At 37.9% G+C, this 24,770-nt stretch overlaps 2 protein-coding genes across 2 annotated transcripts; both read right to left on the reverse strand.

The window, feature by feature from the left end:
• Positions 1-13,917: 13,917 nt before the first annotated feature.
• LOC130841308 (coiled-coil domain-containing protein 169-like) lies at positions 13,918-14,562 on the reverse strand. The gene has a single exon (XM_057717409.1). The coding sequence runs from the start codon at positions 14,560-14,562 to the stop codon at positions 13,918-13,920; it is 645 nt and encodes a 214-aa protein (XP_057573392.1).
• Positions 14,563-15,593: 1,031 nt separating this feature from the next.
• LOC130842529 (40S ribosomal protein SA) lies at positions 15,594-16,592 on the reverse strand. Its single transcript, XM_057719190.1, has one exon. It carries the CDS (start codon positions 16,517-16,519, stop codon positions 15,632-15,634), a length of 888 nt encoding a protein of 295 aa, XP_057575173.1. The 5' UTR covers positions 16,520-16,592; the 3' UTR covers positions 15,594-15,631.
• Between the last annotated feature and the right edge of the window lie 8,178 nt (positions 16,593-24,770).

The following is a 24,770-nucleotide window of genomic DNA, read 5'->3' on the forward strand; positions in this document are numbered from 1 at the left end:
CAGAGTTCTGTATTTCCCATTTCTATGACTGGCACCATCAACTACCCAGTTAGTCAAGTCAGAAGTCTGAGTCATCTTAGATTCCTCACTCCCTTATGCTTTACAGTGATTCCCTCACACTGTCAGTTCTACTTCCTAAATCTCTCTCACGTTATCTCCCCACCTTTCTATCATTATTGCTGTTGTATCAGACCCTTGCAATTTCAAGCCCATGGTATTGCTCTAATCTGTTATAGAAAAGAGGAGCATTAAAGCATATTGATGAAGAGCATGGGTTTTGAACTGGACTCTCTGGGTTTGAATCTTACCTCTGCTGCTTACTAGCTTTGTAATTCTTTAGTAAGTTACTTAACCTCTCTGTGCCTTTGTTTCCTCATCTTTAAAATGGGAATTATAATAATACTTTGGATAGTTGTAAGGACTAAATGAGTTACTATACATAAAGCACTAGAATAAATGGCAAGCCCTTAGAATAATACCTGTCACATTAAAATGCTCAATAAATATTAGCTCTAATAATTATTTTTTACTGGCTTTTCAGTCTTTAGTCTCTCTTCATCTGATCACATAAGTTGGATCATGTCATTTCCCTACTTAAATGATGCAAATAGACCCTAATCACTTTCAAGTTAAAATAAAAAAATTCTTTAGTCCTGTCTACCTCTTCAACCTGTTGGAATTGCTTGCCCCTTCCCCCATGGCAATTCTATTTTTATGGGCAGATGATGCTCTCTTAATCTTACATAAAGTATGAATAAAAGCATTTTAAGAAAACATTGACATTTTTATTGACTTATACTTAATCTAAGTAAAGACAGTGTGTTTGCTATGCAAATGCAGCTTTGAGACAAGTTCCCTAGGTACTCGCCCTTCCTAGCTCTAACCAGATTGCTGCCCCATTTCCCTCTTACGCAGAATCATGGAACAGCTGAGACCTAAAGGAGGGGAAGGAGCCAACAGTGGGCGGGGGGAACTGGGGATGAGTGTTCTGGGCAAAGGAAACAGTATATACCCAGGCTGCTGGGTTGGGAAGAGCTTGTTATATTCTAGCAACTAAAAGGCCAGTGTGGCTGAATGGTGGTGAACAAGAAGGTAAATATAATGGCAAATGGAGAGGTGGGCAGGGTTCAGGTCTTGTAGGGCCTTGTAGGCCATGGCAGAATTTGGATGTTACTCTACATAAAATAGGCCAAAAATAAAAGGGTTATGCAAGAGAGTGACATAATCTAAATTTTAATAAGGTCACATTGGCTGGGGTGTGGAGGATGGGTTGGAGTGGGGCACCAGAGAAGCTGAGAGACTAGTCAGGAAGCTATGGTGTAGTACAGGGTGAGAGGATGATGGTTTGGAGTAGGGTGGTGGCTGTGGAGATGGGTCATTGGTGGGCCCACTAGAGGCGTGTGAGAGGTAAGGGAAAGAGAAAGATTATGCCTACATTACTGGTTTGAGCAAGCACAGTAGATTATTTAAGATGCAGAAGACTAGCGATGGAGGGACAGATTTGGGGAGTGAGTTCAGTTTAGTACTTTTGAGGTTTGAGAGCAAGATATCTAAGTGGAGAAACCAAGTATGTAGTTGGGTAGAGGAGTTGTGGAAGATAATTAGTTAAGAACCCCTTGATTTTTTTTAAAGAACTTTTATCGAGATACAATTGACATACAATAAACTGTATATATTTAAAGTGTACAATTTGATATTTTTTTCTTATTAGTAATGTATATATGGCAATCCCAATCTCCCAATTCATCCCACCCCAGTCTCCCCTGCTTTCTCCACTTGGAAGAACCCCTTAATTTTTATTTAAAAATTTTTTTTTATATTTTTTTTTTCTGGCTGCACCATGCAGCTTGCAGGATCTCAGTTCCCTGACCAGGGACTGAACCTGGGCCACGGTAGTGAAAACGCCAAATCCCAACCACTAGACCACCAGGGAACTCCCATAAGCAACCTTGATCTTGATTAGAGCTATTAGTGATTATCAGCAAAATAAAAATATATTCCCCCTCCCCCCGCCCAAGTATGTTTATATTTCAACTGGCTTACATTTCACAAAAACGACCCAGGCTCAGCCAAAACGTACAACATGGCAACAATTGTGCTTTTTTGCCTTGCAGCATCTAACCTACTCCTTGAATATAGTAGGGGCTCAATAAGTGTTTTTCGAATTAGTGAGTGAAGTCATGATAGTCCATGCTATTCATTCTCATAAAAGATGCATAATAATAATTATTTTATATAACTTTAGAATTTACGCAGTGCTTGCTATGGTCTGAATGCTTGTGTCCCCTCAAATTCATGTGTTGAAATCTTAATCCCCAACATGATGGTACTTGGAGGTGGGATCTTTAGGAAGTGATTAGGTCATGAGGGTGGAGCCCTCATGAATGGGATTGGTGCCTTTATAAAAGAGATCAGATTGCTCCCTTGCCCCCTTCCACAATGTGAGGACATAGCAATAAGGTACTGGCCATGAACCAGGAAGAGGGCTCTCACGTAACAATGATGGACTTGGACTTGATCTTGGACTACCAGCTTCCAGAACTGCCAGAGATAGATTTCAGTTGTTAATAAGCCACCTAGTCTGTGATCTTTTGTTATAGCAGCCTGAACAAATTAAGATAGTGCTTTTATATCCACTATGCCATTTTACTCTTCTTTTAATTAAACTTTTAATTTTGAGATAAGTATAGATTCACATACAATTGTAAGAAATAATACAGAGATCCTGTGTATCCTTTACCCAGTTTACCTTAATGGTAACATCTTTGCAAAACTCTAATACAATATTATAGCCAGGATATTGGTATTGATACAGTCAAGGTACAGAAAACTTTCATCACCACAAGGATCAGTCACGTTGCCCTTTTACAGCATACCTGATTTCCTCCCACCCCTGCCTCCTCTTGAACTCCTGTCAATCACCAGTCTGCTCCCCATTGCTATAATTTTGTCATTTCAAGGATGTTATATAAATAGAATCATACAGGATACAACTTCTTGGGATTATATTTTTTCACTGGAGATTCACTCAGATTATTCTGTATATCAGTAATTCACTTTTTTGTTGTTTTTTAAGCGTGTAATTCAATGGTTTTTAGTATGTTTAAAAGTTGTGCAACCACCACCACAATACATTTTATTTTATTTATTTAAGCAATTTTTAAATTAATTTATTTATTGGCTGTGTTGGGTCTTCGTTGCTGTGCGTGGGTTTTCTCTAGTTGCGGCGCGTGGGCTTCTCATTGCAGTGGCTTCTCTTGTTGTGGAGCACAGGCTCTAGGCATGGGGGCTTCCGTAGTTGTGGCACACAGGCTTAGTTGCTCCTCAGCATGTGGGATCTTCCCGGACCAGGGATCGAACCCATGTCCTCTGCATTGGCAGGTGGATTCTTAACCACTGTGTCACCAGGGAAGTCCCCACAATACATTTTAGAACATTTTCATCACCCCCAAAACAAACATTGTACCCTTTAGCTATCATCCCATTGTTATATAATAGGAAATATATTTGATCTTGTCCCTGGATCCTGGCACAAAGCTCCCAACCTCCTCGGAATTTTCTGAGTGATAGGAGTACCTTTTGCCAATGATTTAATCAATTATACCTATGTAATGAAGTCTCCGTGAAACCCCAAAAGGTCAGGTTTCAGAGAGCTTCTGGGTTGGTGAACACATGGAGATGTGGGTAGAGAGGCACGCCCAGAGAGCATGGAAGCTCTGTGCATCTTCTCACATACCAGGCCCTTTGCATCTCTTCCAATCTGGCTGTTCCTGAGTTACGTCCTTTTGTAATAAACCAGTAATCTAGTAAGTAAGCTGGTTTTCTTAGTTCTGTTAGTCACTCTAGCAAATGAATCGAACCTGAGGAGGGGGGTGGGAACCTTTGCTTTATAGTCAGTGGTCAGAAGCACAGGTAACGATCTGGACTTGGGATTGGCATCTGAAGTGGGATGGGAACTGTCCCGTGGGACTGAGCCCTTAATATGTGGGATCTGACCCTCTCCCCAGGTAGTGTCAGAATTGAGTTAAATTTGTGGGACACCCTGTCAGTATCTTCTGAGAACTGGAAAATTGCTTGGTGGTGTGGAAAAAAAACACACATTCTAGACCGCTGTCCCAATCCCTCCCAGCTGTAGGCATCCACTTAATCTATTTTCTGTCTCTATTGATTTGTCTATTCTGGACATTTCATATGAATGGAACCATACAACAAGTGATATTTTGTGACTGGCTTGTTTCACTTGGAATGATTTTTCAAGACTCATCCATGTTATGGCATGTCTCAGTACCTCTTTCCTTTTTAATTTTAGAATAATGTTCCATTGTATAGATATACCACATTTTACTTATCTATTTTCTTTTTTTTTACTTTTTTCTTTTTGTTTCTTTTTATTTATTTATTTTTTTACCTATCTATTATTAACCAGTTGATGGATATTTGGATTGTTTCCACTTTCGACTATTATCATGTATCATGATGGTATTATTTTTTATATTATACAAGTGGTGAACATTTGTGTACAGGTTTGTTTTTTGTTTTTTTGTTTTTTTTAAGCTCTTTATTAGAATATAATTGCTTTATACTCTTGTACCAGCTTTTGAGGTACACCAAAGTCAACCAGCTGTATTTATACACATATCCCCATATCCCCTCCCTCCCACAACTCCCCCCCATTCTCCCTGTCCTGGCCCTCTAAGGCATCACCCATCATCGAGTTGATCTCCCTTTGTTATACAGCAACTTGCTACCAGCTATCTATTTTACAGTTGGTAGTGTATATATGTCTATGCTACTCTCTCACTTCGTCCCAGCTTCCCCTTCGCCCCCCGACCCTCCAGCTCCGTGTCCTCCAGTCCATTCTCTGCATCTGCATCCTTATTTTTGCCCTGTCACTGGGTTCCTTGGTACCATTTTTTTTTTTTGAGATTCCGTGTATATGAGTTAGCATACAATATTTGTTTTTCTCTTTCTGGCTTACTTCACTCTGTGTGACAGACTCTAGGTCTATCCACCTCATTACATACAGCTCCATTTCATTCCTTTTTATAGCTGAGTGATATTCCATTGTATATATATGCCACATCTTCTTCATCCATTCATGTGTTGATGGGCATTTAGGTTGCTTCCATGTCCTGGCTATTGTAAATAGTGCTGCAATAAACATTATGGTACATGTTTCTTTTGGGATTATGGTTTTCTCTGGGTATATGCCCAGGAGTGGGATTACTGGATCATATGGTAGTTCTATTTTTCGTTTTTTAAGGAACCTCCAAACTGTTTTCCATAGTGGCTGTACCAACTTACATTCCCACCAACAGTGCAGGAGAGTTCCCTTTTCTCCACACCCTCTCCAACATTTGTTGTTTCTAGATTTTTTGATGATGGCCATTCTGACTGGTGTGATGTGTACAGGTTTTTGTGTGGACTTCTATTTTTATTTCTCTTGGGTATATATCTAGTAGTAAGATTCCTAGGTCATACATTAATGAACTGCCAACCTGTTTTACAATGTGACTGCACAATTCTACATTCCCACCAGCAATGTATGAGGCTTCCAGATTTTCCACATCCTCGTCAAAACTTTGTTGTTATTTGTCTTTTTGATTATAGCTATTCTGGTGAGTATGGAGTAGTAGTATCTCAATGTAGTTTTGATTTGCATTTCCCTAATGACTAATGATGTTGAGCATCTTTTCATGTGCTTATTGGTCACTTGCCTATCTTCTTTGTAGAAATGTCTATTCAGATCCTTTGTCCAATTTTTAATTGGGTTAGTTGTCTTTTTATTATTAAGTTGTAAATTTTTTATATATTCTGGATACAAATCCCTTATAGGATACATGATTTGCAAATATTTTCTCTCATTCTGTGGGTTCTTTTTTCATTTTTTTGATAATGTCCTTTGAAGCACAGAAGTTTTAAATTTTAATGTAATCTATCTTTTATTTTTGGTCACTTGTGTTTCTTAATTGTAGTTAAGAAACCTTGCCTAACCCAAGGCCACAAATTACCGCTCTGTTTTATTCTAAGAGTTTTATAGTGCTTGCATTTAGCTCTATGATCCATTTTGAGTTAAATTTGCATAGGGCATGAGAAAGTGTCCAAATACATTCTGCATGTGAATATCCAGTTGTCTCAGCACCATTTGCTGATTGTTTATCTTTTTGCCTCTAATCATGAGGGATATTGGTCTGTGGTTTTCTTATCTTGTAATTTCTTTGGCTGGTTTTGATATCAGGATAATGATAGTTATCCTGAATGAGTTAGGAAGGATTCTTTCCTCTTCAGTTTTTCTGGAAGTGATTGTGGAGAATTGGAGTTAGTCCTTCATTAAATATTTAGTAGAATTTATCAGTGAAGCAATCTGAGTTTTCTTTGCGGGATAATTTTTTATTATTTTATTTTATTTTATTTTTTTTGGGGGGTACACCAGGTTCAATCAACTGTTTTTATACACATATCCCCATATTCCCTCCCTTCCTTGACGCCCCCCCCTCGATTCCCCCCCACCCTCCCTGCCCCAGTCCTCTAAGGCATCTTCCATCCTCGAGTTGGACTCCCTTTGTTATACAACAACTTCCCACTGACTATTTTACAGTTGGTAGTATATATATGTCTGTACTACTCTCCCGCTTCTTCTCAGTTTCCCCTTCACCCCCCGCCCCCTCCCATACCTCGAGTTCTCCAGTCCATTCCCTGTATCTGCTTCCCTGTTCTTGTCACTGAGTTCATCAGTACCATTTTTAGATTCCGTATATGTGAGTTAGCATACAATATTTGTCTTTCTCTTTCTGACTTACTTCACTCTGTATGACAGATTGTAGTTCTATCCACCTCATTACATATAGCTCCATCTCATTGCGGGATAATTTTTAACCACAAATTCAATTGTCTTTATTAGATATAGCGCTATTTAGGTTTGTTTGTTTTTTTCTTGAGTGAGCTTTGGTAGTTTGTGTCTTTTAAGGGATTTGTCTATTTTATGTAAATTTTCACATATATTGGCATGATGTTATTCATAAAAATTACATATCATTCTTTCAATATCTATAAAATCTGTAATGATGTAAACTCTAATTGGTAATATTGTTATTTGTGTCGTCTGTCCTTTTTTTCCTAATAAGACTGGCTAGAGTTTTATCAATTTTGTTGATTTCTAATTTATTTCATTTATTTCATTGCTTGTGCTTACTTTGGGTTTAATTTGCTCTTACTTTTCTAGTTTCTTTAAGTTGAAGCTGAGGTCATTGATTGGTAAATTTTCTTCTTTTGTAATATAGGCATTTAGTACAATATACCCCTTCAAATATTGCATTCTCAACCTCTCACAAATTTTCATATACTGCTTTAAAAATTTTTTCAATTCAAAATTCTTTGTAATTTTCCATTTGATTTTTTCTTTGATTTCATGGATTATTTAGCAATGTGTCATTTGGTTTCCAAATATTTGGGGATTTTCTAGAAATATTTCTTTTATTGATTTCTAATTTAATTCAATTGTAATTAGAAAACATACTTTTTATGACTTGAATCCTTTCAAATACATTGAGACTTGTTTTATGGCCCAAAATATCTTATCTATTGGTAAATGTTCTATATGTATTTTAAATATATGTGTATTCTGCTGTGTTGGTTGAAGTGTTCTGCAATACAAATGTCAGTTTGGTTAAGTTGGTCAGTATGTCAAATTGGTATGGCCCTCAGTCATACAGCCACAGGAAATAAATCCCAAGATCATAAAGACTTTTTCTTAGGTTTACTTCTAAAAGCTTTATAGTTTTACAGCTCATAGAACTCAACGGCAAAAAATCGAACAACCTGACTTAAAAATGGGCAGAGTAAATGCCAGTTTTAACAAGCATAATGCTAGTCCTAGATTACTTATTGATTTCGAAACAAACCCCTAGCTTGATACAGGAGGAGAAAATAGAAGGTAATTAAATTATGTAAACATATATAATATTTTAATATAAATATATAGTAGGTGAATTGTGGGTATACATAAAATATATAGCTAAGTTAAAACAAAATCCCACAACTTGATCCAATTGAAAATTTGAAATTTATATATTAAAGAATTTGTATAACAAAATGATAAAAAGAATGCTGATTGGCTTTTGTGCCTCTACAGCCTTGGTTCTAAACTAACTTCAACATTTGCTAAAACACATCATTTGGCAAGAACTTTATGGACTTAATCAAGATGGGGCTTAAATTATAATTGTGCCTGGGGACCCTAGTAAATTTAAAATCATGTCCCCTAAAATCTAAAGAAAGTAACTAAATACAAAATGGAGAAAAAATGGGTATGCCTCACTCTAATTGTAGCCTTGCCTAAATATCCAAAGGCACAATGCCTATTGCCCTAAAACATTCTATATTGGGCATAGATGCTCTGATGCAATATAATAAATTAAGACTAAAGTAAGTCCTTGAGACTTACAAATTGGCTTAATAAAATGGGACCCCATGGACCCCCAGTTAAAATAACCTGGTTCAGTATAAGTTAAAACAGGGAGCTTTAATCCTTATTAAAACTTATTACAGAAAACCTAATTAATAAAGGAGTGATTATCTGCATTTCTTCTCCATTTGATAGCCCAATTTTGCCGGTTCTTAAATCTGAAAAAAAAAAAAAAACAGAAAACAAAAAAGATGTGGGGGTACTCCTCATGATGGATTATTACTACCTTTATGCTGTGGTCACATCCACCAAGGCCCCCATACCGGATATCCAATATTATCAAAACCACTGATTCTCTTCACTCGACAATTGGGAAATATTTTTCTTTTATAGATCTGGCTACCATTTTCTGTCCAGTGCCCATTTGAACAGTCTCTCAGCTGCAATATGCCTTTACCCCTGAAAGGACACAATATAGCTCCTCTAGCCTACCTATGGGGCACCCCAGCAGATTTGCCATCGCACACAGTCCTTATAGACAAGATCTTAACTACATCCACCTTCCTCCAGGAGCACAGGTATGACATTCCATTGATAACATCCTCCTCCAAGGAAATTCATTAGACACATTCATTAAGGACATACAAACCCAAATCCAAATTTAGCTCTTCTTGGCTTCTAATGACAACATATTTCTCATTTACAAATTTTCCTCCCCAGGGAAAATCAACAGGCACTCTTTTTGATGCCCCCTCCAAACTCCTTCACTAAAGAGACTTTGGCAAACTCTTTCATACCTCCCAGTATCTCTGGACAACTTCTGATGGCTGTAGGTTGCCCAAGGGTTTCTGGTGCAAAAAACTGCCCTTACAAAAAATGCCTGGCTACCTACAGGGCTTTCCTAAAAACAGAGGTTCTCACAGATCTTGAGCCTGTGACCCTCCATACATCTGCCCATTATGCTTTGAGTCATGGAAACAGTACCCCTCCAACTTGGCACAGCTACGGAGGCCTTCTTAATCAGGATGAAACCAGATCTGGGCCCTCTGACATGTTCTTCTTGCAGGAGGGGATGATTTCCCCTGTCCTTAGTCTTTGCCAGATTCCAGGATGCTGGAGGAAGTCACCTTTCCCCCAGACCCTTTGCTACCTGGAAAACCCCCTAGGATTAACTGTGCGAACAACAATAGATTATGCAAATAGCCCTGCTAACCATCATACATGATGGAAATCAGTGGAATGTTGCTATTTTCTATCCCTTAGCCAGGATGTCCCTAATAAAGGACAGGACCCCAGAAACCACACACTTGGCTAAACTTCAGGCAGTTATTCTAACGCTGGATGCCCCAGCCAACAAATGGTTCCAGCTTCACATTTATTATAAGCTGGTGGGCATGGCCTAAAAATTATCTCTGTCAGGTTAAAGAACTCTGGAAACTCTTGCCTCACAGATACCCAAAATATAAAATCACATGTCTCTCTATATATTAAGGTCACAATATAAGGCCTTGCCAAGAGCTCATTACTCATATAAACATTATTAATAGTAGCCAAGGCAAACATTTCATTACTCAAAATACACAATGCTGGGCTCTTGGAAAAAACACTCAGTAGCACTTTCATGTCTCTAATAGGTCCCAAATAGCCCTTTTAACTAAGAGACATAATCATCTCCTTAAACAATTCCTTTTCAAATTCCAGTCTAAGCAAACCCATAAATGACTATCTTGCCCCACGTCTTAATCTATCTTTATACATCTTCCATCTTGCCCCATTCCATAAGGGCCAGAGGCCAGATCGATGGTGCATGTTCTCCTGGGCAATCATCACCACAATCAGTTTTAGAAATTTTCATCATCCAAAAAAGAAACCCTGTACCCTTTGCAATCACTCCCCATCCTCTCCCTGGTTCCACCATCCCCAGGCCTCTACTGATCTCCTTTCTGTCTTTATGGATTTGCCTGTCCTGGACATTTTATATAAATGGAATTATGCAATGTGCGGTATTTTGTGACTGGCTTCTTTCACTTCAGATATTACTTTCAAGGTTTGTCCACGTCATAGCATATACCAGTACTTCATTTCTTTTTATTGCTGAATAATATTCCATTGTTTGGCTATACGACATTTTGTTTATCCACTCATTAGTTGGTAGACATTTAGGTTGTTTCCACTTTTTTGCTATTATGAATAATGCTGCCATAAACATTTGTGGACAAGTTTCTATGTGGTCATAGGTTTTTCTCTTGGCTATATACATAGGAGTGGAATTGCTGGGTCATATGATAACTCTATGTTTAACCTTTTGAAGAATTGACAGACTGTTTTCCAAAGAGGTGGTACCATTTTCTATCTCCACCAGCAATGTATGAGGGATCCCATTTCTCCACATCCTCACCAACAGTAGTTATTATCTGTCTTTTTGATTACAGCAACATTTGTTTTATAAATGGTATTTCTTGATATTTTGTAATACATTGACATTTTAAAATTTGAAATATATTAAATATTGTTTTACTAATTTTTTGCTTTATGAGTTTTGAACTTAAATACTGATATTAATACATATTTCAGTATTAAACAAAAAAAGAACCCAAATCTTCATTTTTCTCTATTATTATTATTATTTTTAATTGAAATACAGTTGATATAATATTATATTAGTTTCAGGTGTACAGCACAGTGACAATAATTTTATAGATTATACTCTCTTTAGTTATTACAAAATAATGGCTATAATTTCCAGTGCTGTACAATATGTCTGTGTTACCTATCTATTTTATACATAGTAGCTTGTATCTCTTAATTCCATATCCCTATTGTGCCCCTTCCTCCTTGCTCTATTGTAGTAAATAACTGCATTTTCTTATAAAACCTCACATGGCAAATTATCTTCAGAGCTTAGAACAAGATAAAACCTTTTTTCTGCTTGTATATTCCTTCTACAAAAAAATGAGAGCTGTGTAATTCATTCCTTCTTTGTACTGGCTGCTAGAAAGCTTAAAGGTAGAGTTTTTCTTAGTCTGGAATTCTTGCAAAATTTTATTTTCATCTTTTATCTAGTGGGTGTTGTTTTTATACCACTAAATTTAGTAAAAGCCAACTCACACTTTTTTCTAAAGAGGGAAATAAGGTACAAGGAAGTAAATAAATATTTAGTAAGTATCCTTGATCTGCACACCTAATGTAAGGCAGTAGTTAGAGTAAATTTTCCCAATTCTATAAATGATGAAAGCAAGACAGTGAAAAGTGATCTACTCAAAGTCAGAAGCTTAGAAGAGGCAAAACTGTTATCAGAACGCAGATCTAATACAGTTTCCCATTTCAGTTCTTTATATCAATATTACCCCATCAACATTCCATCACTCTGTTTAAAACAGACACTTTGTGACACTGGAAAGCATTTCAAAGTAGCCCCTGCAAAAGCTAAAACTTAAATGTGATAGAGTCCCTGTGATAAGATGTTCAACTAATACACCATCACAATGATGGAGGTAATTTTAAATGTTCCTCAATCTAATCCCTACAATGGCTTACCTATGTATAATAGAAACAAACTTGTTCATTCTTCAGTGATGATCTGTGATGGTTATACTTATTACTAATATTCAAATGATCAATTTGCTGCTAATGTTATGAAAGATGGTATAAAACGTAAAAATCCAGTATTTATTTAATAATATGGGTCATAATATCTGATATCTGTAGTTAGCTTAATTAAGAGCAGGGGGAAATATGGACTCCCCTGGCAGTCCAGTGGTTACAACTCTGAGCTCCCAATGCAGTGGGCATGGGTTCGATTCCTGGTCAGGGAACTAAAATCCTGTATGCAGCAAGGCACAGCCTAAAAAAATAAATTAAATAAATAAAAATAAAGATAAAAGAACAGGGGGAAATATTTCCAAACAGCTCCAATGTAGAATAATTTATAGGAAGTTACTTTATATTTCACTGCATTACATTTTAAAGTCATATAAAATAATTATTTGGCTGTATGAAATTTATGCATTCTTCCTTAAAGAAAGAAAGTGAACATCTATAGAGACAGTTATAGAAGTCCATTTGGTATTCATTACTGGCAATTCTGAATAGAAAGAATTTAGGTTTTAGGATATAAGGTGAGAACAACATTAGCTAGAAAGTATACTTACCATTGGATGATTTCTAGAAATTTAAAGTCTAATAGTTTCACTTATTAAGTTGGGAAAATAAATTATATGTATGTTGCAGACCTATGGGACAGTTGCAAAAACAGTCTAAACATGAATAAGAGAATTCAACACATTTTCTAAATGCCGTAACCTTTCTCCTATCCTCATTCAATCTCCTCTTCTAGACTTGAGTATTGTGGACACTTGCAAAATTTGCTCCAAAAAACTAGGCCATCACTATGAATTAATAAACATCACAAAATGACTTAAATCACCATGTACTAAATGGCAGGTCCTTATAGTAGTTGAAAAAGCATTAATTTTCTAGAATGATAATGTCTTAGAAGTTGCATAGGTTGCCTCATTCATTTTGCAGTTGTAGAAAATAAAGATGAGGTGAAGAGACTTTCCCAAGTTCTCATAAGTTTACAGCAGGTTATAGTTATAGCAGACTATAACCAAGCTGATTCCTGATTGGAGGCTATTTCTGCAATACCATGATGCTTCAAGTCAAAGTTTAAAATGCATTTGATTTGCAACTTTGTTTACAAAATGAGCATGGGGACTTCCCTGGTGGCACAGTGGTTAAGAATCCTCCTGCCAATTCAGGGAACACGGGTTCAGTCCCTGGTCTGGGAAGATCCCACATGCCTCGGAGTAACTAAGCCCGAGCACTGCAACTACTGAGCCTGCACTCTAGAGCCTGTGAGCCACAACTACTGAGCCTGCGTGCTGCAACTACTGAAGCCTGTGAGCCTAGAGCCTGTGCTCCACAACAAAAAGAAACCACTGCAATGAGAAGCCCATGCACCGAAGGGAAGAGTAGCCCCTGCTCGTGGCAACTAGAGAAAGCCCATGTGCAGCAACGAGGACCCAATGCAGCCAATAAATAAATAAATAAATAAATAAATAAATATTTTTTAAAAATTTAAAAACATGAACATGATATAGCCTAAAATAGCAAGTAGTTTTGATGAACCCACATTTTTAGCTAACAGCAAACTATAAACCAAATATAATAGCAATGTTAATATCAGAGTGGATAATGGATATATTAAAAGCAAGGGTAATGATGACAACCTTCAGGCTTCCTGGAGTATTTTAAGAATCACAAACACTGCTACTACATATCTTAGGGTCATTAAAATTACTTTCTAAAATAATTTTTGAAATTAGACTGAATTACTAAGAAAATTACTTTCAGGTAGACAAAGGAACATACTTCTGAAAGAGGAGCTAAAGACGTTTAATAGCTCTTTCTTATCTATTTCATCCCCTGAAAAATGTGTTGAACAGTAACTTCATCATTTGACTATTACAAATGAAAAAAGGGAAGAAATAGAAATCCACCCAGTTCTGGAATTATGGATTGAGTTTTGGAAGATGATTTGGCCTTGTAATCTTTTTTGCTGGTCCTCTCTTGGCATTCACCGTCTTCTGATTAGCTGGATTATATCTTCCTGTTTTCACTGGATTCTCTTTCATTCTATGCAGTTGATTCATTAGCTGTCTTTTAGAAACTTGTTGTGAGCCAGAGATCTGAGACATTTTAGCTAGGTACATATGGCGTTCATCATTGGTCTTGTGATAAGCCTTGGTTTCTTGTTCCAGTCTAAGTGCACACTCTTTCACTTGATTTTCAAGGCTCCTTTTTTCTTTTTCTAGCTGTTTAAGTAATGTAGTCAAGGATTCCACTGGCATCCGTTCATAGACACGAATAGAAGATAGTCTATCTGAAGGATCTCCACGGATTTTTTCCATTTTCTCTCTGAGACTAACAATTTGCTTTTCTAGTTGATCATTCAGTTCAAGTTGTATCTCATAACAGGTTTTCCACTCACTGTCTTCTTTGTCAGTATTGAGTTTGGCTTCCAGTTCCTCTATCTTTTGTCTTATTTCAAATATTGAGATTTGTACTAAGTCTTTCATATGGATTTCTTCCAATAACTCCAGTTTAAGGCAGTCAGTGCTCATACCTTCGAAGTTGTCACCTCTTGCATCCCCCATAGTGTCAGGTCAGCAATCTCCCACACCCTTCCTGGCAGCACAGCTTAGAGCAGGAAGACCTGAAGGGACACCCGGAAGCTGGGGAAGAGGAAGTGTTGTCATGAGCTGTTGCTATGGTGAACTGACTCTTAGAATTCTCGGCTGAGTTTACTTCCCTCAGCACTTTGAATATGTCAGAACACTGCCTTCTTGTCTCCACTGTTTCTGATAAGAAGTCAGCTGTTAATTTTATTGTGGTTCCTTTATATATGACATATAATTTTCTTCTCGCTGTCTTCAAGTTTCTCTCTTTGGCTTTGGCTTTCAACAGTTTGGCTATGATCTTTCTAGCTGTAAATATTTTTGAGTTTTTGCTACTTGGAATTCATTGAGCTTCTTGGATGTGCAGATTAATCTTTTTTTTAGATGAAATTTGAGATTTCTTCAACTACTTTTTATGTCCCTTTTATCTCCACTCCTCCTCTGGAACTCCCATTATGCATATGTGGTGTGTTTGATGGTGTCTCACTGGCCTTTGAGGTTCTTCAGCTTTCTTCATTCTTTTTACGTTCTGTTCCTTAGGCTAGATAATCTCTGTTGATCTACTTTTTTATTTTAATTTTTTAATTGAACTATAGTTGATTTACAATGTTTCAGGTGATCTACTTTTGAGTTTGCAGATTCTATTATCGGCTCAAATCTGCTGTTAAGCCCCTTGAGTGAGTTGTTCATTTCAGTTGTTGTACCTTTTAATTCCAGAATTTTTATTTATTACTTTTTTATAATTTGTATGTATTTATTAATATTCTCTATGTGAAGAGTCATTGTCATCATACATTCCTTTAATTCTTCTAATGTGGTTTCTTTTAGATCCTTGAACATATTTATTATAGCTTATTTGAAGTGTTTATGCACTAAATCTATCACCTAGGCCCTCCCAGAGACAATGTAAACAAGCTGCTTTTTTTTTTCTGTGTATGGGCTGCACCTTGTTTCTTTGTTTTTTTTTGTTTTTGTTTTTGTTTTTGTTTTAGAAACTGTTTATTTTCTGTCAACCTATTTCAATTTTAAGAGTTTGTGGAAGAACAGCTTAAGACCACTCAGTGGTTGTTCCTACCCATTCGGTGGCCTGAGCAGTGGGAGCTGCAGACCAGTCTTCAGTGGCAGGCTGAGCACTCCAGTCTTCAGTGGGGAACTGCTGAATAGGCACAGAGGGCACCTGCACACCTTCAGACCAGTCCGCCACCTCAGGTTGTGTAGCAGTGAACTCAGGGGCTGGAGCAGTCCATTCACCCTGAAATTCCTCCTTGGTCACAGCCTTCTCAGCTGCTGCCTGCTCTTCCTTTTCAATCTCTTCAGGATCTCTGTAGAAGTAGAGATCAGGCATGACTTCCCATGGGTGTTCACGGGAGATGGTGCCACGCATGCGCAGAACTTCCCGGGCAAGCATCCACCACATCAGACCCACTGAGTGAGCTCCCTTGTTGTTGCACGGGATGGCAATGTCCACATAACGCAGAGGAGAGTCTGTGTTACACAGTGCAATGGTAGGCAGGTTAACATAAGAGGCCTCTGTGAGAGGCTGGTGGTCAGCCCTGGGATCAGTAACCACCAGAAGTCTTGGCTCCCGGAAGGCTGCCTGGATCTGGTTAGTGAAGGTTCCAGGAGTGAAGCGGCCAGCAATGGGAGTGGCTCCAGTGGCAGCAGCAAACTTCAGCACAGCTCTCTGGCCAGTATTCCTGGAGGATATCACACTGACATCAGCTGGGTTTTCAATGGCAACAATGGCACGAGCTGCCAGCAGAAGCTTCTCCCAGGTTCTCTTCAGATTTATGATGTAGATGCCATCACTTTTCCTTTTGTAGATGTACTGTTCCATTTGGAAGTCAAGGTTGGTGCCACCTAAGTGGGTTCCTGCTGCAAGGAATTTGAGGACATCCTCCTCCTTCATTTGCAGGACATCAAGGGCTCCGGACATTGTGAAAGTTTCCCTTTAAGTTACGACGGGAATCCAGAACAACGCCGTATGGACCCCTGTCTGGGTAGCGCGGAAAGTGTTTCTTTGTTTTTTGATTTTAATTTTTTGTTTTTGTTTAGTGATATGCTTGGACAAATTATGTAGGGCTTATTTCCCCCGTAGTGTGTGAGAACTGGAATCTCTGCTCAGTTGTTTTTTAAAAATTCTTGCTCTTAATTTTTTTCTTTCTTTTTTCCCTCGTTCTGATCTTTAAGCCTAGCTACCTAGAGTTAACCCTTAGGTCATCATAGTTTAGTGGCCAGCCAATTACTGGTCCAAGATTTTGCTTAAACACTTTGAGCCAGTAAGGTTTCCATCCTTTTTCCTAGAGAATCTGTTCATGTGTTGGTACACTCATTCTAAGTTCAGGCACTTTACAAATCTTCTCTGATTTTCACTTTCTGCTTGTACAGGGCCTCAAAGTCAGCCATGAATGAGTAGATAATTGGGGCCATCTCTGGTCTCCCTTGAGCATGTGTGCAGTCTGTGTGTGTACATAATTTTCCAGATCCTTTGGAGTAAATGGAAGCTTATCAAAGCACCTTATGGTTGTCTCATTTTCCAGAACTCCTTTTAAAATTTCTGACTGGTCAGCTGCTTGCTCTAATCAGTATCACCGCCTTAGGCAGCTGTGACACTGACCTTCCCTGATTATTTCCCCCTAAAATCATTATTGAGCATGAGGTTTTTCTGTAGAGCTTCAAATTGGGTCAGCCCTTTCAGCTACCATAAGACTGCCAGTTCTCTAGTCCTCAAGGCTACTGCACCTTGAAAGTGGGACATGGGAGCAGCCCCAAGTCAAAATACTACAGATCCTGCTGTTCTTGCTGCAGTTTAGCAGCTTTTCCTGTACAAATACTTTTGGTGTGTTATATGCTTTTGGTTAATGTCCAGGGTTCTGAAATGGTTGATTTTGACAATTTTGTCCGGTTTTATCATTATTTTGGGGCGAGAGGATTTGGTAAGGTCCTCACTGGGCCATTCTAGAAGTCCCACCATGTCTAGTCATTTCTTTAGAACAACTTTTGGAGATGTAATTCATATACCATACATTCCACTCGTTTAAATTGTACAATTCCGGGTTTTCTTAGTACATTCATAGGACTGTGCAATCATCACCACAATCTAATTTTAGAATATGCCTAGTAATTTTTGATTCGATAACAAACTGTGAATTTTACCTTGAGTGCTATATATTTTTGTATTCTTATAAATATTTTTAAATTATGTTTTGAGATGCAGTTAAATTACCTGGACACAGGTTAATCCTTTTGGGTCTTACGTTTAGGATTTGTTATGTGGGACCACAGTAGCGCTTAGTCTAGATCTAATTATTCCCCACCATGAGGCAAGACTTTTCTGTGTACTCTACCCAATAGCCAATGAATCTTGAGCTTTATTTATTTATTTATTTTCTTTGGCCAAGCAGCGTGGCTTGTGGAATATTAGTTCCTCAAACCTGTGCCCCCTGCAGTGGAAGTGGGGAGTCCTAACTACTGGATCGCCAGGGAACCTTCCTAGTCTTGTGAGAGTGTCAACCACTGTTACCTCTTATCCTGGTTCTTTCCCCAGCCTGCGGTAGTTTCCTCATACACATGTGCTGGTCCATCTGGTCAGTACTCAGATGGATCCTTGAGGAGGACCTTCTGAAGATTTCTTAAGTTATCTTTCTATGTAGCTTTCTTCTCTCTGGTCTTCTATTCTGAGAACTTTAGTCACCATATTGTCTCTGGACTCTCAGCTCCATCTTGACTTTGGAAGTCTGCTGCCATCAACCTGGCTTCCTCCTTTGTGTGCCACAGCCTAGAAACTCTCTCCAGGCAGTAAGATGGAGTATCTGTAAGGCTACTCTCATTTGTTCCCCACCTATCAGAGATCATTGTACTTTTTTATCTGATGTCCAGTGTCTTGACAACCATTTCATATATATTGTCTAGTTTCTTTGGTTGTTTCAGATAAGAGGGGAAATCCAATAACTGTTAAACCTTCTTGTCTAGAAGCAGAAACAATCCTTTGGGGGATTTACTAGATATCCTATTACTGATTTCTAATTTAGTTACTTTGTTTTTGGAGAATACACTCTGTAAGACTTTAAGTCTTTTAAATTTATTGACATATATCATGGCCCAGCATATAGTCCATTTTGGTTAATGTTCCATGTGTTCTAGAAAAGAGTATGCCTTCTGCAGGTGCTGGGTATAGCATTCTGTAAATATAAATCCATTAGGTCAAATTAGTTGATAATGTTCAAATCCTCCATAGCTTTACTGATTTTTTTGTGTGTACTTGTTATCAGTAGTCATGGAGGGTATATGAAAATCTTTGCCAGAAAGGAAGATAAATGGAACAGAATAGAGAACTCAGAGGTAAACCCAAGCACATATGGACACCTTATCTTTGCAAAGGAGGCAAGAATATACAATGGAAAAAAGCCTCTTCAATAAGTGGTGCTGAGAAAATTGGACAGCAACATGTAAAAGAATGAAATTAGAACACTTCCTAACACCATACACAAAAATAAACTCAAAATGGATTAAAGACTTAAATGTAAGGCCAGACACTATAAAACTCCTAGAGGAAAACATAGGCAGAACACTCTATGACATCCATCAAAGCAAGATCCTTTTTGACCCATCTCCTAGAATCATGGAAATAAAATCAAGAATAAACAAATGGGACCTACTGGAAGTTAAAAGCTTTTGCACATCGAAAGAAACCATAAACAAGACTAAAAGGCAACCCTCAGAATGGGAGAAAATACTTGCCAACGAAGCAACAGACAAAGGATTCATCCCCAAAATATACAAGCAGCTCATGCAGCTTCACACCAACAAAGCAAATAACCCAATCCACAAATGGGCAGAAGACCTAAATAGACATTTCTCCAAAGAAGACATACAGATGGCCAACAAACGCATGAAAAGATGCTCAACATCACTAATCATTAGAGAAATGCAAGTCAAAGCCACAATGTGGTATCACCTTACACCGGTCAGAATGGCCATCATCAAAAAATCTAGAAACAACAAATGTTGGAGAGGGTGTGGAGAAAAGGGATCACTCCTGCACTGTTGGTGGGAATGTAAGTTGGTACAGCCACTATGGAAAACAGTTTGGAGGTTCCTTTAAAACCTAAAAATGGAAGTACCATATGATCCAGTAATCCCACTACTGGGCATATACCCAGAGAAAACCATAATTCAAAAAGAAACATGTACCATAATGTTTATTGCAGCACTATTTACAATAGCCAGGACATGGAAGCAACCTAAATGCCCATCAACAAATGAATGGATGAAGAAGATGTGGCATATATATACAATGGAATATTACTCAGCTATAAAAAGGGATGAGATGGAGCTATATGTAATGAGGTGGATAGACCTAGAGGCTGTCATACAGAGTGAAATAAGCCAGAAAAGCAAATATTGTATGCTAACTCATATATACAGAATCTAAAAAAAAAAAAAAATGGTCCTGATGAACCCAGTGACAGGGCAAGAATAAGGATGCAGATGTAGAGAATGGACTGGAGGACGTTGGGGTTGGGGGGGTGGGGGGCGAAGGGGAAGCTGGGACGAAGTGAGAGAGTAGCATAGACATATATATACTACCAACTGTAAAATAGATAGCTAGTGGGACGTTGCTGTATAACAAAGGGAGATCAACTCGATGATGGGTGATGCCTTAGAGGGCCGGGACGGCGAGGGTCAGGGGGAGTCGCGGGAGGGAGGGGATATGGGGATATATGTATAAATACAGCTGATTGACTTTGGTGTACCTCAAAAGCTGGTACAAGAGTGTAAAGCAATAATATTCCAATAAAGAGCTTAAAAAAATCTTTGCCTGTGATTATGGATTTGTCTATCTTCATAATTCTGTCAATTTTTGCTCATGTGTTTTAAAGTTTTGTTATTAACTTCATTCATATTTTGGATTGTTATGTCTCCTTTTTTAAATTTTTTTCTTTAATTTTTAAATATATTAATTTATTGGCTGCATTGGGTATTCGTTACTGCACACGGGCTTTCTCTAGTTGCCATGAGTGGGGGATACCCTGTTGTGGTGTGCAGGGTCCTCAGTGCAGTGCCTTCTCTTGTTGCAGAGCATGGGCTCTAGGCGTGTGGGCTTCAGTAGTTGTGGCACACGGGCTCACTAGTTGTGGCTCATGGGCTCTAGAGCACAGGCTCAGTAGTTGTGATACACGGGCTTTGTTGCTCCAAGGCACGTGGGATCTTCCCGGACGAGGGATCAAACCTGTGTCCCCTGCATTGGCAGGCAGATTCTTAACCACTGCGCCACCTAGGAAGTCCCTGTTATGTCTTCTTGATGAATTAACTCTTTTGTCACTATGAAATGACACATTATTTCTAAGGAATTTTTAAAAAACATTATTTATTTTTGGCTGCTTTGGGTGTTCTTTGCTGTGCACAGACATTCTCTAGTTGTGGAGAGTGGGGGCTACTCTTCATTGCCTCGCATGGGTGTCTCATTGAGGTGGCTTCTCTTATTGCCAAGCACAGGCTCTAGGCACGCAGGCTTACAGTAGTTGTGGTGCATGCGCTTAGTTGCTCCGTGGCATGTGGGATCTTCCTGGACCAGGGGTTGAACCTGGGTCCCCTGCACTGGCAGGCGGATTCTTAACCACTGCACCACCAGGGAAGTCCCAATACTCATTATTTCTGTTCTATGATAATACTCCTTGTCTTGAAGTGTATTGTGCCTGTGCCTTATATTAATGGAAGTTTACCATCTTTGTTATGCTTAGTGTTTGCATGGGGTATTTTTTTTCCATCATTTTACTTTCAACCTATCTGTCTTTACATTTAAACTATAATTCTCGTAAGCATCATATAGTTTGGGTCATACTTTTTTCAGATACAGTCTGACAATCTTTGCCTTTTAATTGGTATTTATAGTTAATATAATTATTGATATAGTTGACTTTTAGACTAGCAGCTTGTTCTTTGTTTTCTATTTGTCCCCTCTGTTTTTGTTTCTTTTTTCCTCCTTTCTTATCTTCTTTTGGATTAATTAATTATATTTCAGTATTCCATTAGACCTGGCTTTAGCTATAACTAGTATTATAATATAATATAATACAATATATAAATATTTGGCTTTAGCTATAACTCTTTGTATATTTTTAAGTGGTTCCTGTAGGGATTATAATAGGTATCCTTAATTTTATCACAGATTACCTGAATTAAATTTATACAATTTCACATATTATATAAAAATGTTACAACTACATAATTCTATTTTCACGTCTTCCTGTCCTTTGTGCTATTGTTGTCATATATTTGACTTCTTCCTATATTATAAACCTCAGAATTCATGTTATTTTTTTTTGCTTTAAACAATTAATTGGCTTTTAAAGAATTAAGGAAAGAAAAATAGATTTTAAATACTTACATATTTTCATTTTCAGTAGTCTTATCTTCTTTCTGAATATCTAAATTTCCATCTGGTATTACTTCTTTTTCACTTGAAGAACTTGCTTTAGCATTTCTCACTGTATGGGTCTGTTTCTGATGAATTCTCTTACCTATCGTTAATCTGAAAATGTCTTTAACCTTTGTTTTCCTTCTATTGGACATATTTTGTGCCTCTCCTCATATATGTCTGCCCACTTTTTTATTCTGGTTGTTGCTGAGACATCCAGCTGTGTACAGGTGTAAAATGACAGTAGTTCACCTCATCTGGAGTACTTACTTTTTGCTTTCATTTCTAAGGTTATTCTGGGGCCACCTTTTGGGATGCTTGCTAGAATTCACTCAGCTGTTATGATGCATATGGAATTTGGAAGTGGAAAGGTATTAACTCCCCACTGGACAACCCTCTCCCTTGGGGGTGAATCTGTGGATAGATTCTTCCCTCTTCTGTTCCTTCAATGGACAATTCTGTCATGTTCCACATGTTTCCTCACAGGTCCCCTGGTGAGATCGAGCCCCCCTTGGCCATGGTGGTGATCAGATTGGTAACCTCATACCCTTGGGTTGGCTTTCCCTTCTTGCCTTTTCCACTCATACAAGTCCCCCACTCCTATTCCTTGATATCACTTTCCAAAATAAACTATTTACATTGAAAGTCTTAAGTGGGTTTCTTTTGTGGGGAACTGTGGCTAAAACACTGTTCTCCTAGTATTTGCCTTTCATGTTTTAAATTTCCTCACTGTTTTAAGAGGACCTCATAAGTTTTTGTACAACTTATGTTTTCATTATTGTTTATTTCTCCTTTGATCCCTGAGTTATTTGCAAATGTGTTATCTAATCTTCAAATAGAGCTTTTCCTATATATATTTTTTGCATTTATCTTTTTTATTAAATTTTATTTATTTATTATTTATTTGGGGGTACAAGTTCAATCATCTGTTTTTATACACATATCCCCGTATTCCCTCCCTCCCTTGACTCCCCCCCCCTCCCCCTCCCAGTCCTCTAAGGCATCTTCCATCCTCGAGTTGAACTCCCTTTGTTATACAACAACTTCCCACTGGCTATCTATTTTACAGTTGGTAGTATATATATGTCTGTGCTACTCTCTCGCTTCGTCTCAGCTTCTCCTTCACCCCCCGCCCCCTCCCAAACCTCGAGTTCTCCAGTCCATTCTCTGCACCTGCACCCTTGTTCTTGTCACTGAGCTCATCAGTACCATTTTTAGATTCCGTATATGTGAGTTAGCATACAATATTTGTCTTTCTCTTTCTGACTTACTTCACTCTGTATGACATACTGTAGGTCTATCCACCTCATTACATATAGCTCCATCTCATCCCTTTTTATAGCTGAGTAATATTCCATTGTATATATATGCCACATCTTCTTTATCCATTCATTTGTTGATGGGCATTTAGGTTGCTTCCATGTCCTGTTATTGATTCCTAGCTTAATTCTACTGTGGTCAGACAAAATACTCTGTATGATTTCAGTCCTTTGAAATATGTTGACTTGCTTTATGGCCTGTAGTACTGTCAGTTTTGATGAATGTTTCACTTACACTTGAATAGAATATGAATTCTTTAGTTGTTGGGTATAGTGTTGTATATTTTTCAGATCAAGCTGGTTGATCATGTTGTTCAACTCTTCTATATACTTAATGGTTTTTATCTGCATTTTCTGCCTATATCTGGGGGAGACTTGTATGAATCTCCCAATTTGATTGTGAATTTTAAAAACTTCTTCTCTTAGTTCTGTCACTTTTTATATATTTTCCGACTGTGTTATTAGGTATATAGAAATTTAAGATTATTTCCTATTGAATCAAATCTTTTGTCATTATGAAAATTCCCTCTTTATCTCTATAATGCCAGTTCCCTTAAAGTCGGTTCTGTCTGATATTCATATAGTTATCCTGATTTATTGCTTGCATGATACATTGTTTTGCTATTTGCTTACTTTTGACCATTTTGTATCCTGACATTTAAAATGTTTCTTGGGACTTCGCTGGTGGTCCAGTGGTTAAGAGTCCACGCTCCCAATGTAGGGGGCCCAGGTTTGATTCCTTGTCAGGGAACTAAATCCCACATGCATGCTGCAACTAAGAGTTCAAATGCCACAACTGAGGAGCCTGTCTGCTGCAGCTAAGACCTGGCACAACCAAATAAATAAATAAATATTTAAAAAAGAAAAATTAAAAAACATCTCTTTGGTCTTATATAAGTATTGCTACCCTGGCATTCTTTTCATTTCCATTTACAGGAAATACCTTTTTCCATCCCCCACTTTCAGTCTGTGTGTGTCTTTAGATCTGAAATGAGTCTCTTTTTGGCAGCATACATATGGGTCTTATTTTTGTATCCATTCAGCCACTCTATGTCTTTTTTAAAATTTTTATTGGAGTATAGTTGCTTTACAATGTTGTGTTAGCTTCTGTTGTATAGCAAAGTGAATCAGCTATTTGTAGACAAATATCCCCTCTTTTTTGGATTTGCTTCCCATTTAGGTCACCACAGAGCACTGAGTAGGTACCCTGTGCTATGCAGCAGGTTCTCATTAGTTATCTATTTTATACATAATAGTGTATATATGTCAATCCCAATCTCCCAAATCATCCCACCTTCCTTTCCCCCTTGGTATCCATAAGTTTGTTCTCTACATTTGTGTCTCTATTTCTGCCTTGCAAATAAGTTCATCTACACCATTTTTCTAGATTCCACATATATACTTTAATATACAATATTTGTTTTTCTTTTTCTGACTTACTTCACTCT

Source organism: Hippopotamus amphibius, chromosome X, assembly GCF_030028045.1.
Source record: "Hippopotamus amphibius kiboko isolate mHipAmp2 chromosome X, mHipAmp2.hap2, whole genome shotgun sequence".
Classification (NCBI taxonomy): Eukaryota; Metazoa; Chordata; class Mammalia; order Artiodactyla; family Hippopotamidae; genus Hippopotamus; species Hippopotamus amphibius.

Bases quoted from the DNA above. Each gene is read 5' to 3' on its own strand.
- LOC130842529 (XM_057719190.1), bottom strand. From the start codon at position 16,519: ATGTCCGGAGCCCTTGATGTCCTGCAAATGAAGGAGGAGGATGTCCTC.
- LOC130841308 (XM_057717409.1), bottom strand. From the start codon at position 14,562: ATGGGGGATGCAAGAGGTGACAACTTCGAAGGTATGAGCACTGACTGC.